At 37.5% G+C, this 13215-nt stretch overlaps 1 protein-coding gene across 1 annotated transcript in view; it reads left to right on the forward strand.

Annotated features, from left to right (window-relative positions):
• The window catches only part of DROSHA (drosha ribonuclease III), a 95651-nt gene extending 93336 nt beyond the window's left edge, over positions 1 to 2315 (forward strand). Inside the window, exons 31-32 of the mRNA XM_053466048.1 lie at positions 1497 to 1543; positions 1909 to 2315. Of these exons, the coding sequence (XP_053322023.1) occupies positions 1497 to 1543; positions 1909 to 2027 (166 nt within the window). The 3' untranslated portion in view covers positions 2028 to 2315. The remainder of the gene's footprint in view (positions 1 to 1496; positions 1544 to 1908) is intronic.
• Positions 2316 to 13215: the final 10900 nt, after the last annotated feature.

Genomic DNA, 13215 nt, shown 5'->3' on the forward strand with positions numbered 1-13215 from the left:
TTTTCTTTAAAAAAGCACCAAACTTTTAGGGTGCGGCCTATATACGGGGGCGGCCTATATCCGAGCCAATACGGTATTATATACTACTTTTGATTTTCCGTCGCTAACTGCCATGTTGGTTCAGTAATGAAACCAGAGTTAATTGTGCATGGTTAAAGCCTATTTACGGTGGACAGAATGGCCCAACCTATGACCCATGTAGTGTCAGCCGCAGTTAGCAAAACGATACACATATTGTCACTAAGTGACATATGTATTAACAAAGCCATATATATATATCCCTGAAATGACATGATAAAGAGTTTGACGGAAAATCTATGTTACAACCCCTTCCGTTGTGCACTTTGACAGCTCCTATTGTTATCCATCTGTGACTGAATTCATTTGGAAATGTTTTCCATCCATCCAGAAAGAATACAGTTAGAAAGGATTAAGCTTTTTTTTTTTTTTTGTAGCATTTTGTTACGGCTTTCAATGTAGATTAAGGGCCTTACCTGTCATTATGCAAGAATGATGAGCAGGTAATTATGTGCAGAGCTCTGTACGGCATTTTGGCGAACAAAGGTTTTTATATTCAGTGCAGGTGTGTTTGTTTCAAAAGGTTTCAGCCTGCAAGTTTTTAATCGGAATGCTGAAACTCGCTTGTTCACTGTTACAGATAAATACAGCCATGAGAACAATTAGTAGCCTGCGAGCGGTTCGGGAGCAAGGCATTAAAATTGAAAAAGTAACAATAAAAAAAAAAACACTTGTACAAAAATAAATTAGATCACTTTTAGAAATCAAAGCTTCCTTAGTTTTCTATGTAGCAATTCTGTTTAAATTTCTATGGGTCCACGAATTTTCCTAGAACCTTACGCTAAAATCTGGTGTTTGAAGGAGGTGTTAAACAGTTTAACTCTCGCTATGTGTCATGGAGGGCCAACCTCAGAGAGTTGAAATGTTTACCTGTAATCACCTTGTCTCGTGCTCCTGTACTACTGTGCCTGGAGAGAGGACCATTGCCGAACCCAACATCAAGCGGAGAATTCACTCTGTGTGCACACCTAGTACCTGTGCTCCTCATTGAGCGTGTGCAGATACCTGGTACTTCTCCCCGACAGATGCTAGGAGGTGGCCACAAGCAATTGCCCGAGCGGTATGATTTTTAGGCATGACTGGCACCTTAAGTATGATGTAGGGCACTTCTGCAGAATACCACCCAACCCTAAAGCAATAGCAAAGCTTTCTCCTGGCCCTTAACAAGAATAAAATCAGAGTGTCTTTTAAAGTAAGTATAGTGTTATGACTTAAAGATTTACACAATCATTTGGAAACCGACAAATAACAAAACTATCTTAAAGTATGCTTTTTATCGTAAGGACCCTCAAGAAATGGTTTGCTTCTCTTTCCTATTTCCCCGTGTTATTGCCACTTAAAAGGATTTAAGAGCTCTGCTAAAGCTTACGGTAGTAATTAGGTTAATTTGAATGTTTTTTTTTTCTTTCTTTGTGTAGCATTCAGCAGGCTGAGATGGGAGCTGCCGTGGACGCCCTGGACAAATGTGAGAATTGCCATTTGTGTGTTTTATGTATTATTTTTAATTTGTTTCTTCAGATGAAACTTCTCAGAACTCATTTAAAATCGGTTTCTGGCAGTTTTGTCTCTAAAGGCCCACTGTCAATAGCAGATCTTTGTTTTCCAAGGCAGAATGCAAACTAGATTCATGTTGGCAGGTGACATTTATCATTGGCATCTACACAACACAGTGTAAATGTTTCCGGACCTAATAACACATGTTCAATTTCTGACTTACCTGTAGTTTCCTGCTTTTTCACTGTTCCACTCCATCCTTTTTATTTTACGCACGGAATCTATAGCATTGAAGAAACATAGCACCAGTGATGTCATTCTTCTTCTTTTTCCCAGATAACTTCCCCCAGATGGCTCATCAGAAACGTTTTATCGAACGGAAGTACAGACAGGAATTGAAAGAAATGAGGATGGAGAAGGAGCAACACGAACATACAGAAGACGTGCGAAAATAAAGCTTGGCAGCCTTACTGCTTCCATTCAACTCACAGGGGGTAGCAGCTGCTTCCACGCCGTCGTAGAGACATTTCCTACTGCGTCCAGCTAAACAGAAGAAATAAATCACAATATATGTCTGTGTGTGTGTGTATATACTTGTTCTTAGCTGCTTATTTTAGTGGTTTTTAGTTGTAGTTTTTTAATGTTACACTTGTACATTTTTTGGATGTGTTTTTTATTTATAAATGGTCTTAATGTACAAAATAATAAAGTCAACCTAAGGAGTTATTTTTGAATAGGAAGAATTGTCCGCTGTCTTTATTTGGGTTTCCAGTTCTTGTATGAGTTACTGCTGTGCTGAAAGCGGACACTCCTTAAATATAAGATGTAAAGGAGGCAGATGCTACGTGAGTATTCAGGCAGTGACATGTTGTTTGGATAGCTGATAGACATTGACAGTGAAGTACAGAGTGTTCTTCGCTGATTACAAATCAGGCTGAGGTAAGTATGAATGATTGCTGAAAAGTTGCATATTCTTTAGTTGTTAAAGGTGAGAAATCCATCTAATAAATGTTTAGTGAGTGATGAAAAAACCCTGGCACAGCGTATAATCTGGATGCCTCTATATTAAAGTCGTCGCCGTATAATGGTAAAGTGAATGTTAATCAGTAGTTAGGATGCTGCCTAATTCTTCAATGGATGTTAACAGCTGCAAGGATATTTTGTTTACAAGCACACAGTACAGAATGTCAACCATTCGTTTCTTCTGCTGCCCATTACCAAATCCCCTTTGATTCTTATAATGCGGCTTCTCTATTACACAGCCCAGTAATCATTGCACCATTAGAGCTGGTATGCAGATGGTAACAAAGCTATAAGTAATACAGTTCATTCCAATGTGTGTTTATGAGCCCCAAAGTTATTAGGATTTGTGTGACAGATACATGAATGCATGGGAGGTGGACAGTAGTAACATTAATGGAGTGCTCTGATGATCTCATTAACCTTCCACACTTAAGAATGTGTTCTCTATACTTGGGTTTTGCAGAGATTCAGCCTCACTGTGTTTTGAAGGGCTAACCCTAATAGATTGGTCCTCCAAGAACAGCTGAGATGACTTTTAAGAAATCAATTATAATTATACCTGTGTGTTACACAGCACCAACTGTGTTCACTGGGGATGGCTATTTAAATAAATTTGGCGGGTTTTAACAGGTTTTTCACTCTCCCACAAGCTGCCCATCTATACATTTTATAGCAACGGTAAAGCAACCAAGTTAAGACCAACAGTTGATATTATAATGCGCATATTACTATATTATAAACCCTGCATATTATAATGTGAAGCATCCACTTGCTGCATCATTCATATACACAGAGGAATGGAAAGTGCCATGCTTGATGTTTTAATCCACAAATTACAGATGTGGACAGATGTATATACAGCTAGGCGGTAGCCAAATGTAAATACATTAAGCAAAGCGTCCTGCTGGTTGGATTACGTTGCCAGATGTTATCAAGAGCACAGACCGGTATGACGTATTGCTAATAGGGAGGCCTGTATGGTGCTTTGGGGCATATGGTCCTGAATAGATAATAAGCCGTGATGGATGAGCAGGATACATTAACCAGAAGCTTTGCCATACAGTGGATGAACACTTTTGTACTTCCTCTTGCTTGTTATTAATGGTGGGCTGATGCTGGTTACTGCATATCTGTTCCTGCCACCTGGCCACATGCTTCTTGCTAAATGAGCGTTTCAACCTTAAATTTCGTAAAATCTGCATTTATAGTTTCTAGAGCAATATAGCTCTGACTGTTAAAACCAACTCTCATAGTGCTTGGCAATAGTGATTGGGGCTCCTTATCCGTGTAAATGGGTTAAATTAAAATGCTAGGTTTTACACACAAATTCAATTTGTCATATGGACTTGTGGATGCCTGCTAATGAATAACTACAGAAACCATTGGCACCAACATCAAGGGGTCCTTTTGTGTATCAAGAAGCCTCGCTTCCTACTGCACAGTGATAAACACACAACTGGAATAAGATATTATTTGGTAGGTTTAGAATATTCCTCTACTATGTCTTCTGATCTAAAAAAATTGCTCTGGAAGGCTTTTGTGCATTCATTAATGTCTTATGGTGTCAGCCCCCCAAAGAAGTGTGAGTAACGGGAAATAAGGTTGGCTGGAGAAAGTGTCTTGATTCATCGGCTGACTACAGCCAAGTTGTATGTTTTTGTCTCATTTTATTAAATCAAAAGTACTGGGTTTGTAGATGTATTAGTTTATACACCAATTATGAAAGGTATTTTAAGACCTACTTCTTTGTGTTTCATTAAATATCCCTTAATCAATTTGATATAGCCAAAGTAAAGATGGCAGATTTGGGCTACACAGATGCGTTATTAGTCCCTCTTGTAATAAAGGATTTATCTGTTATTAGTGGCAGGATTTATGTTCAGGAGGGAACAGTGTTATCTGTAAGCCATTGCCTCTTGTTACAGTGCTTTTTTCCTGGGGCACTCTGATCCCAACTGTGGAAATCTAATTATAGGAATAATTAAGTACATAGTCACTTCTCTTAATTATGTAATCAACCAGTTTTAAAGCCATCTATTCAATACACAAACCCAACATATTGGTTACAAATAAGTCAATATGATCAACTGATATGTGATAAGTAGAAGGTCAGAGATAGTAGAATTAATATTATTTATTGGAGAAATATACATATATACATGCCTATTTATAATGCTCATTTTAGCTAATCAAATGTGGCATAACTGTTTTTTTGAGCATCCATCGGTCTCGGTATGAAGAAGGCAACATGTTAAGCTAGAATCTGCAGGGCTTGTGTCTGTAAGAGGCCTGGGCAACACTTGCGACCGCTTTTTCTCTCTTTGTGCCGCCCCAAAATTGTTCAGTAAGGGACCTGGACCAGGCCAGGGAGACAGGAACGCAGCAGGGTCACGTCATGTGACCCCACAGGGATAATTAGGCTGCTCGATCACAAAAATATGCACAAGAGGTAAGAGGGTGTGGCAGGAAGGAGGGATATATATGTTTGTTTGTGTGTATGTGAGCACGAATGTGTCTTGTATAAGTGTGAGTGCAAATGTCTATGTATAAGTCTATGTCAGCATGGGTGTCATGTATAAAGGTATGTGAGCATGGATGTGTATATATATATATTTATAGATGTGTGTGTGAGAGAGAGGATGAATGTGTAAGTGTGTGTGTGTGTGTGTGAGGATGTAGATGTAATTGATGGAGTGTGTGTTAGCATGAGTGGTGTGAGAGGGAGTGTGTGTGTTAGAATGAGTATGTACGTATTACTTAGTCCCTCTAAAGAACAATGCATATTACATGGTAGTCAAGAACAGTAACCTGTATCTTTTAAGTTTACGTCCATTAAGGTCTTATGCATTTATTTTTCTTTGTTGCCATCTTTTTAACAACCAACCTCCTTTTCCAAAATGAAAATATTCATGAATTTGATGTAAGTTTGTAAAGATCAATATGCCCCATATGTGACTTGTGCATTATTATCTCAAAGTATTATAACAAATTCATAGTTTTGGGGAGTTTTCTTACCTTTCATGTCATAGTTGAAAATAATCCCAAAAAAATTCAGATTATATCTTTCCCAGGGATAAAAGTGTTTATGCGGCAAGGCATTTAAATGGCTAGTACAGGTTTGTATGGCAGAACATTTATGGTTCTAAAGGAATGCTAGGCTGGAAATTTGTAAGACTATTTAGCTTGTTAGTAGTGGAAGACAACAGTAACTGCAGAGATAATTACATTTTTTCATATTTTGACAAAATAAAAAAATGTTATTATCATGTATGTTAGAAACTGCACCTGTGGGTTTAGAATTAAATAACTGCACCTGGGTTATATTTACAAAGACAGAAAACACTCAATTTATTCTTATGACAGATTTTACTCGATGAACAAGTACAGCTACTGAAATGCAGTCTCCGTTTCTAGGAGATACAAGTAATAACTTAATGGAATAAGTGTAAATCTTGCCATCTGCTCAAAATATCACATAAAAATAACACATTTATCTAGACTTTGTATATAGCAAATGTAAGAATGTTTTCAGTTTAAAGGCACATTATGGTTTACGTATACATAAACAGTACGTAAGTAGGTGCTCGCTCACTGCTGGTGAGGATGCTCTATAGGGGAGCATCCTCATAGTGGAGCATCCTGGTTTTCGAACCTGCACTAGACCTTTATCCTGTTGTGGCTGATCCTACTTATATGCAACCTGTACTTTAACCTGACATATGTGTATCTGATCTCATATCTGAGATTAGCTAAATCAAGAAAAGATGTAGCTAAATAGATGTCGTTTTTTGTAGAATTACAGAAAGAAAACCAAAATCTATCAACATATTACTCTGACCCGGTGAAGAAATGGTAGTCAAGACTCAAAACATGAAGCAATATTCCTATTTATCAATATTACCCTTTTACTAGTTAAGAGAGCACTTAAGTGCCTTTGGAAATGTAAATATATCTAAAACCATTTTAGCTAATAGAAATTCTTTGGCATGTCCCTGCTTTGAAGTGTCTTGGTTGTGTTAGAGCTGGGTGCATGAAACAAGTTGTACACAAGTCAACCATCGATCTCCCACAGCTAATGGAAAATCCTAATGATTGGGGTTTGAACCAGTTTGTACTCAGTCCTCACATCTCTATAAGCCAGGGTCTAGCCACTCTTGCTACTGTCATTATAGAGATAAAGATGTCTATCTAGAATGGAGACTTGACGTAGCTATTAAACTTTGCCCATTTTGTGTCCAACTAGTCCCCTGTACTCATTTTTATTCTGTGGCATATGTCCCTGGATCCTAGATCAAATCTAGATTTTTAAGACCGTGATGAAAATGAGCCGTGTCATTTTACTGTTTTCTCTTTTAGTTTTACTGCTGTCTGTACATTCTGTGCTTTAATGCAGATGAATCGGAAATAGAACAAAAAGGTGAGACAGATAGTAGCTGAATGATGCAGATTTAAATAACTGTTTTCTAGAAAAGCAAGTCCTATCAAAATACTAACTCTCATCTAGCAAAGTAGATTTTATGTAACAGATAAACAAGTGGTCATGAAATACTCTCCATACATATCTTCATGGACCTGTATCTGCATAGAATAGAAAGACCACCAAATACGTGGGCTCACACATTGAAAGTAATGGCAGATAAGAACCATCAAATCAGTTTTGAATATGAAGGTATGGAGCTTTGTGTTCTCCAGGATCTGCCCACTCAAATCAAGACTCTGAGACAGGAGCTAAAATCCTGAGTCTGGTTTAAGACCACAAGAAGAGAAACAGATCAAATTTTAAAACCATGTTGTATTAAATTTATGTTATTAAAATTCTAGCCCAGCGAACAAAATGTAATATACTTCTGTAATATCTTCGAGACAAATGGATATGCAAGGTATTTGCCAGCACAATTAAAGAAGTGAGGAGTTATCTGTGCGTAGCAAGAGCAAGTCAGCAGCATGTAAAAGTCTGAAATCAGGAGAAGGAATCATGGGAAGGAATATAAGGCAGCTAATAAGCACCCTGTCATGCATTCATCACTCAGGTCTAGCACCCAAGAAATCCTTGTATCCAATTCATTAGGGTGCTGTTGTAAATAAAATGTGCTTAATAAAACACCAAAAGGCGAGGTTTAAAACTATAGGTGAATTCGTGTAAATCACTAAAGTGATGTAGGCAGAGACTGACTCAATGGCCCTTATGCAAATATATTTAAGAGAACCATGTACACAATACATCATTTGTGATTGTGAGGACCTTTATTGGTATTTTGACCAGATTCTGGCCAATACTCTGCATCTGACCTTCCTTGAGTTCCCTTAAAATAATGTAATATAGATCCAGTCTCTTTTGTGATACATGTCTAAAAGGTCCTTATATATAAATATATTTAGGAGAACTATGTACAACAATTTACAATTTACATTTTACGCAAACTAAGTAGCTCCGCCTATAGTTGAGTATCTATTGTTCTATCGTGACATGTGGACTTTTTACTTGGCCACATATTCTTTGAGATTCTTCACTTACTTCGAACCTTTGTCCTGAGTACTTCCTCCACAAGGAAACCCAAAAGGCTGACAAAAATCAAGTTCTCAATGCAATCTCTGGTTAACAAGTAGAGCAAGTAAGGTTGCTATCTGGAATATTATGAGCTCAAGCAACTCCTTGGTTGTAAAATAGATATCTCTTCTACAGAGTTGCAACTGAGGCTCTTGGAACCTGGGTCAGGTCTCAGAGTCTGAAAGTAGAAGGTGGAACAGGTGCACCCCCCATCTTGCAGATCCTGGGGCAGCCATCCCTCAAGTTATGTCCTTGTTTGACTAAATGTACTGTGAATGAAAGCAACTTAGTAGTATGGTTTCCACCTTCAGTTTAAAGAATCCAGCAGAATAGTTTTCTAATATATAGTTAGCATCAACCCACGCTCAAGTTTTATTTGCCTAGTAGTGGTAGTATACTAACTGGAAGCCAAATCCACATATAAGTACTGTGAAAGTGTAACTTCTAGAGCTGTGAGACAGTGAGAAGTAATGAGATTTCAGGCACTTATACGAACAAAACAATAATTATTAGCCTTAACCGTACAACAAGAACCTAAACATAAAGAAAAATGTATTCGTATTGACAAGAAATATTATGGATACCAAGATACAGCTTTGTTTCTTCTACTTTTCACCCAGGAAAAAGACGTAACCTTCATTCTCTCTGAAAGTAGATTTAACAATCACTGATTCATTTAACATGGAACACTGGGCCATGAGTTAACCCATTACTCTCCATACAATGCAATCTGTAAAATAAAAACTAAATAATATCAAGCATTTTGAGTATATATATATATATATATATATATATATATATATATATATATATATATATATATATTCCTTTTGGCTCTTGTTTACTCTATGTTTAATCAATATAGCTTCTTGTGTATGAACAATTACTTATCTTATAGACAGACAAATCTTCTTTCTGCGTTGTGAGCCTTCTTTTTTTTTTTCATGCACACAATACGAAAGGCTGCTCGCTTTAGATTTATTTTCCCTGGAGGCTTGTGAGGACTTTGATTCTAGCAAAAATGAGCTTCACATCCAAAATAGTAATGATAAAACTCATAAGAGAAATGATAGAGCGTGGAGCAGCTGTTGTTACAACATATTTTCCTTCAAACAGTCAGGTAATGAGCACCAAAAAAAATATATCTTCTCTCGCCTAATGTATTGCTGGTTTTAATTAATTAAGCTGTTCAAATAATAGCTGACGGAAATCAAGACTTGATGTTTTCCTACTGAAACAAAGCATATTCACACATTTAGTCTTACACATTTCTTCCTTCATCATTTCATTTATTAGGACAAAAGGTGGTTAGTTAAAATTGTCAATTGTCACACTAACAGCTCATATTGTACAAAAAGATTTTTTTCTAGACAAAAATGCATATTACAGCGTTGACTGATTTTTTCATAAACCAACTACAAATTATTATTAGATGAAACACTTTAAGTGCACAAATATTCCATTAGAATTGCGTCTCTTCGTAAATAATAAATGGTTTTTACTTTAATAAAATGTACTTTGTCCATTCCGAACCATTAAAAATAGATTACAATTATAAACTGTTGAACAATTTTTCCTTTCTTCTTTTTCTGCAAATGTGCCAAATCTACTGAATTCATTCTGTTAATAATGTTTAGTTATGGAACTGTTTGTAACAAAGTCGTCTATATTTGAGGCAATCAGTCAAAAAAAAAAAAGCATATAAATATAATACATATTTCTTTACGTCGCAGTAATATGTTAAAACAGCAATGTCCTTTTTTGAAGCCATATGATTTATAGGCTGTCCCAGCACCTGTCACAAAGCTGAGTCATCCAATTAAGGACCTGCAAAATGCTTCTTGAGTCAATGGTCATTTTAAGATGTAAAATGTCCATAAGTCCATTGTTTAACTGGTGTTCACTTACACTAAGTGATTTTAAACCTGCCCTTTAAGTATATTTAAAGTACCACCATACCAACTCTTCTGCCCAATTTCTATTAATCATTAATAATCTTGGGTTATAGGTTCTTTATGACAGGTGTAGCCAGTTATGTGTTCTTCATGTATCCACTACTACTGATTGTCTTAAGGTAGGAGCATATACTGCACCTGGGTGTAGGGCAACACATTGAGAGAGGAACAGATGCTTAATATTGCAAAGCACGATTAGTCTATCATATTACACTGGTGCCTAGGATGGTGAGATGTTGGGGTGGCACGGCCACAAAGTTCTTTCTTATTCCAGCAAGCAAGTAAATGCAGGAGAGGGGAGATGGAGACATAGTTCACCTAGGGTTTTAGAAAATGGTTTTGCAAACTTCACTAAAAACTTTGACCAAGGATAACACGCTAATGGGCAGCATTAACACTAATACTTAAAGATCAAAGGCGTTTTGTTGTAGCTGTCCACTACTTAATGGTGCTTGATGTCTTGATGCTACCTCCTTATATAGGGTATAACAGTGCCTTACCCCCTGATAGGGTAAATACAATATAATTTGACAATTATATTTAATGTAAGGTAGAGAATGGTAAAGGAGAACATGACTGCCTGAGTGGTATGGCAGGAATGACTACCTGAGAAGAAAAGTGACATAGCACCTGCTACCTGGAAAGAGGTAGGGGAGGGAAAGCAACCAAAAGTTGTACTAATTAAAAAAAGATGTACTAATAGTTGTTCCCCTAGTTTTTTTTCAGTAAACAAATGTTCTTATAAATTATTATAATGTGCATCCTTTGTTGATGGAGCTGAATAGGAACATTTTCCTTAATGGAAAATATCTATTTACCTATACATTTCCAAGCAAATAATGATATAAAAAAGTATTTACAAAATCTACATTGTTTTTTTATCTTATCCACTAGTTGCTCAAAAGGATGAAATAACTTAAAATCACAAAAAGTATTTAAATGCATCCTTTGTTCATGAGGTTGCATAAGGACATTGTAGAGTCCCCATAACAGAGAACAGCTATTTATATATACATTTTCTAGAAAATCATGATATGTTTGTAGTTAAAAGTTCTCAATGCAAAATATATTGTTTTGTATCTTATCCAATAGTCGCTCAAAAGGATAAATAACACAAAATCACATTCTGCTTTTCTCTAGAAACATATGATTTGTTATGGTGAGTTTGTTATTATCTGTTACAGAACTACCGTATTTGCTCGATTATAAGACGACCCCGATTATAAGACGACCCCCCAAAATCAAAATATTAATTTAGGAAAAAAACAAAAAGCCTGAATATAAGACGACCCTATAGGAAAAAAGTTTTACCAGTAAATATTAATTCATGTAAATTATTTTTTCATGTTTAATAAAAGCTATGATTGAGAAAAATATATTTTTTAAATTTCCTTTTATTTGCCAACCTGCCCCCCCCAGTTATGCCACTCTGCCCCCAGAAATGCTTTATACCCCCCTATTTGCCACTCTGCCCCATGATATGCCTTATACCCCTATATGCCACTCTGGCATATAGGGGGTTAAAAGGCATATCATGGGGCTGAGTGGCATATAGGGGGTTAAAATGCATTTCTGGAGGTATATAGGCATATCATGGGGCTGAGTGGCATATAGGGGGTTAAAATGCATTTCTGGAGGTCCAGAAATGCATTTTAACCCCCTATATGCCACTCAGCCCCATGATATGCCTTTTAACCCAGCATGTACTGGCTGCCTTGGCTTGATAGGAGTGTGATTGCTGTTAGCAGTTTGATATATATATATATATATATATATATATATATATATATATATATATATATCAAACTGCTAACAGCAATCACACTCCTATCAAGCCAAGGCAGCCAGTACATGCTGGAACCTGGGGATGATAGTAGTGGGATTACAGCCTCCCTATGCCATGCTACAACCCCCACCCCCCTTACACATCCATGCTATCACACACAAACACATTTAAATACTCATTCATTCCATTAATCACACATACTTCACACATTAAACACACATTAATCACACATACTTACCCAAAAACCCTCCCCCACCCCCTTACCTGAACTGCAGATCTCTCACTCGAAGACTTCTGCAGGGGACCGGCTGTAGAGCAACTTCTCTGGCCCCGCCCCCAGAGGAGGGAGGGGGAGATAGAGCTCTGTGAGGACGCTGCAAGCTTCCTGTCCTCCTGCTTCTAACAGAAGAGACGCTGCTCGCGACCGGTAAGCAGCATGGCCCCAGCAGACATTTTTTGGGGGGTCTGAGAAGACGACCCCGATTATAAGACGAGGGGTATTTTTCAGAGCATTTGCTCTGGAAAAAACCTCGTCTTATAATCGAGCAAATACGGTACTACACATTTTGCTAAAACTGTACTATGTCTGGGCTATTTGATGGGATGAGAACATAGAAAATATACTGTATAAGTGACTGTAGGGGGGTGTAGGGGTCAATCTGCAAGCAGTGACGATACAGGTAAGAAGTGTTATTGTCATATTTACGGCAATAATCATTTTCACTGGTTTCACACCAAGGGGGCCCAGCTCTACTATGGTCATTTTTACTAAGGACAAAAATCTTGAATAACAAAAAGTAAAAAATAATGGGAAAACTGCAAACCTTGAGGGAAAAGAAGAAGATGGTTTAATGATATGAAAAGGCTTGGATGAATGTCAGTGACAACTGCTTGCAGAGACACAGATATATTAGGCAGCAAGTAAACATTTCGTCCTCAATGTGTGATGCAGGAAAAATAGGCAAGCATAAGGATCTGAGTGACTTTGACAAAGACCAAATGGGTCAGAGCATCTCCAAAACTGCAGCTCTTGTGGGATGTTCCTGGTCTGCAGTACTCAGTACCTATCAAAAGTGGTCCAAAGAAGGAAAAGGGGTGAACCGACAATAGTTCACGGATGGCCAAGGCTCACTGATGCACATGGGGGTAAAGGCTGGCCTGTGTGGTCAAATCCAACAGATAAGCTACTGTAGCTTATCTCCTGAAAGAGTTAATGCTGATTCTGTTTCAGAACACACAGCGCAACACAGTTTGTTGCATATGTTGCGGCATAGCTGTGGATCAGGCATGGTGCCCATGGTGACCCCTGTCCCCTGCGGAAAGCGCCTACA

Source organism: Spea bombifrons, chromosome 5 (assembly GCF_027358695.1).
Source record: "Spea bombifrons isolate aSpeBom1 chromosome 5, aSpeBom1.2.pri, whole genome shotgun sequence".
Lineage (NCBI taxonomy): Eukaryota > Metazoa > Chordata > Amphibia > Anura > Pelobatidae > Spea > Spea bombifrons.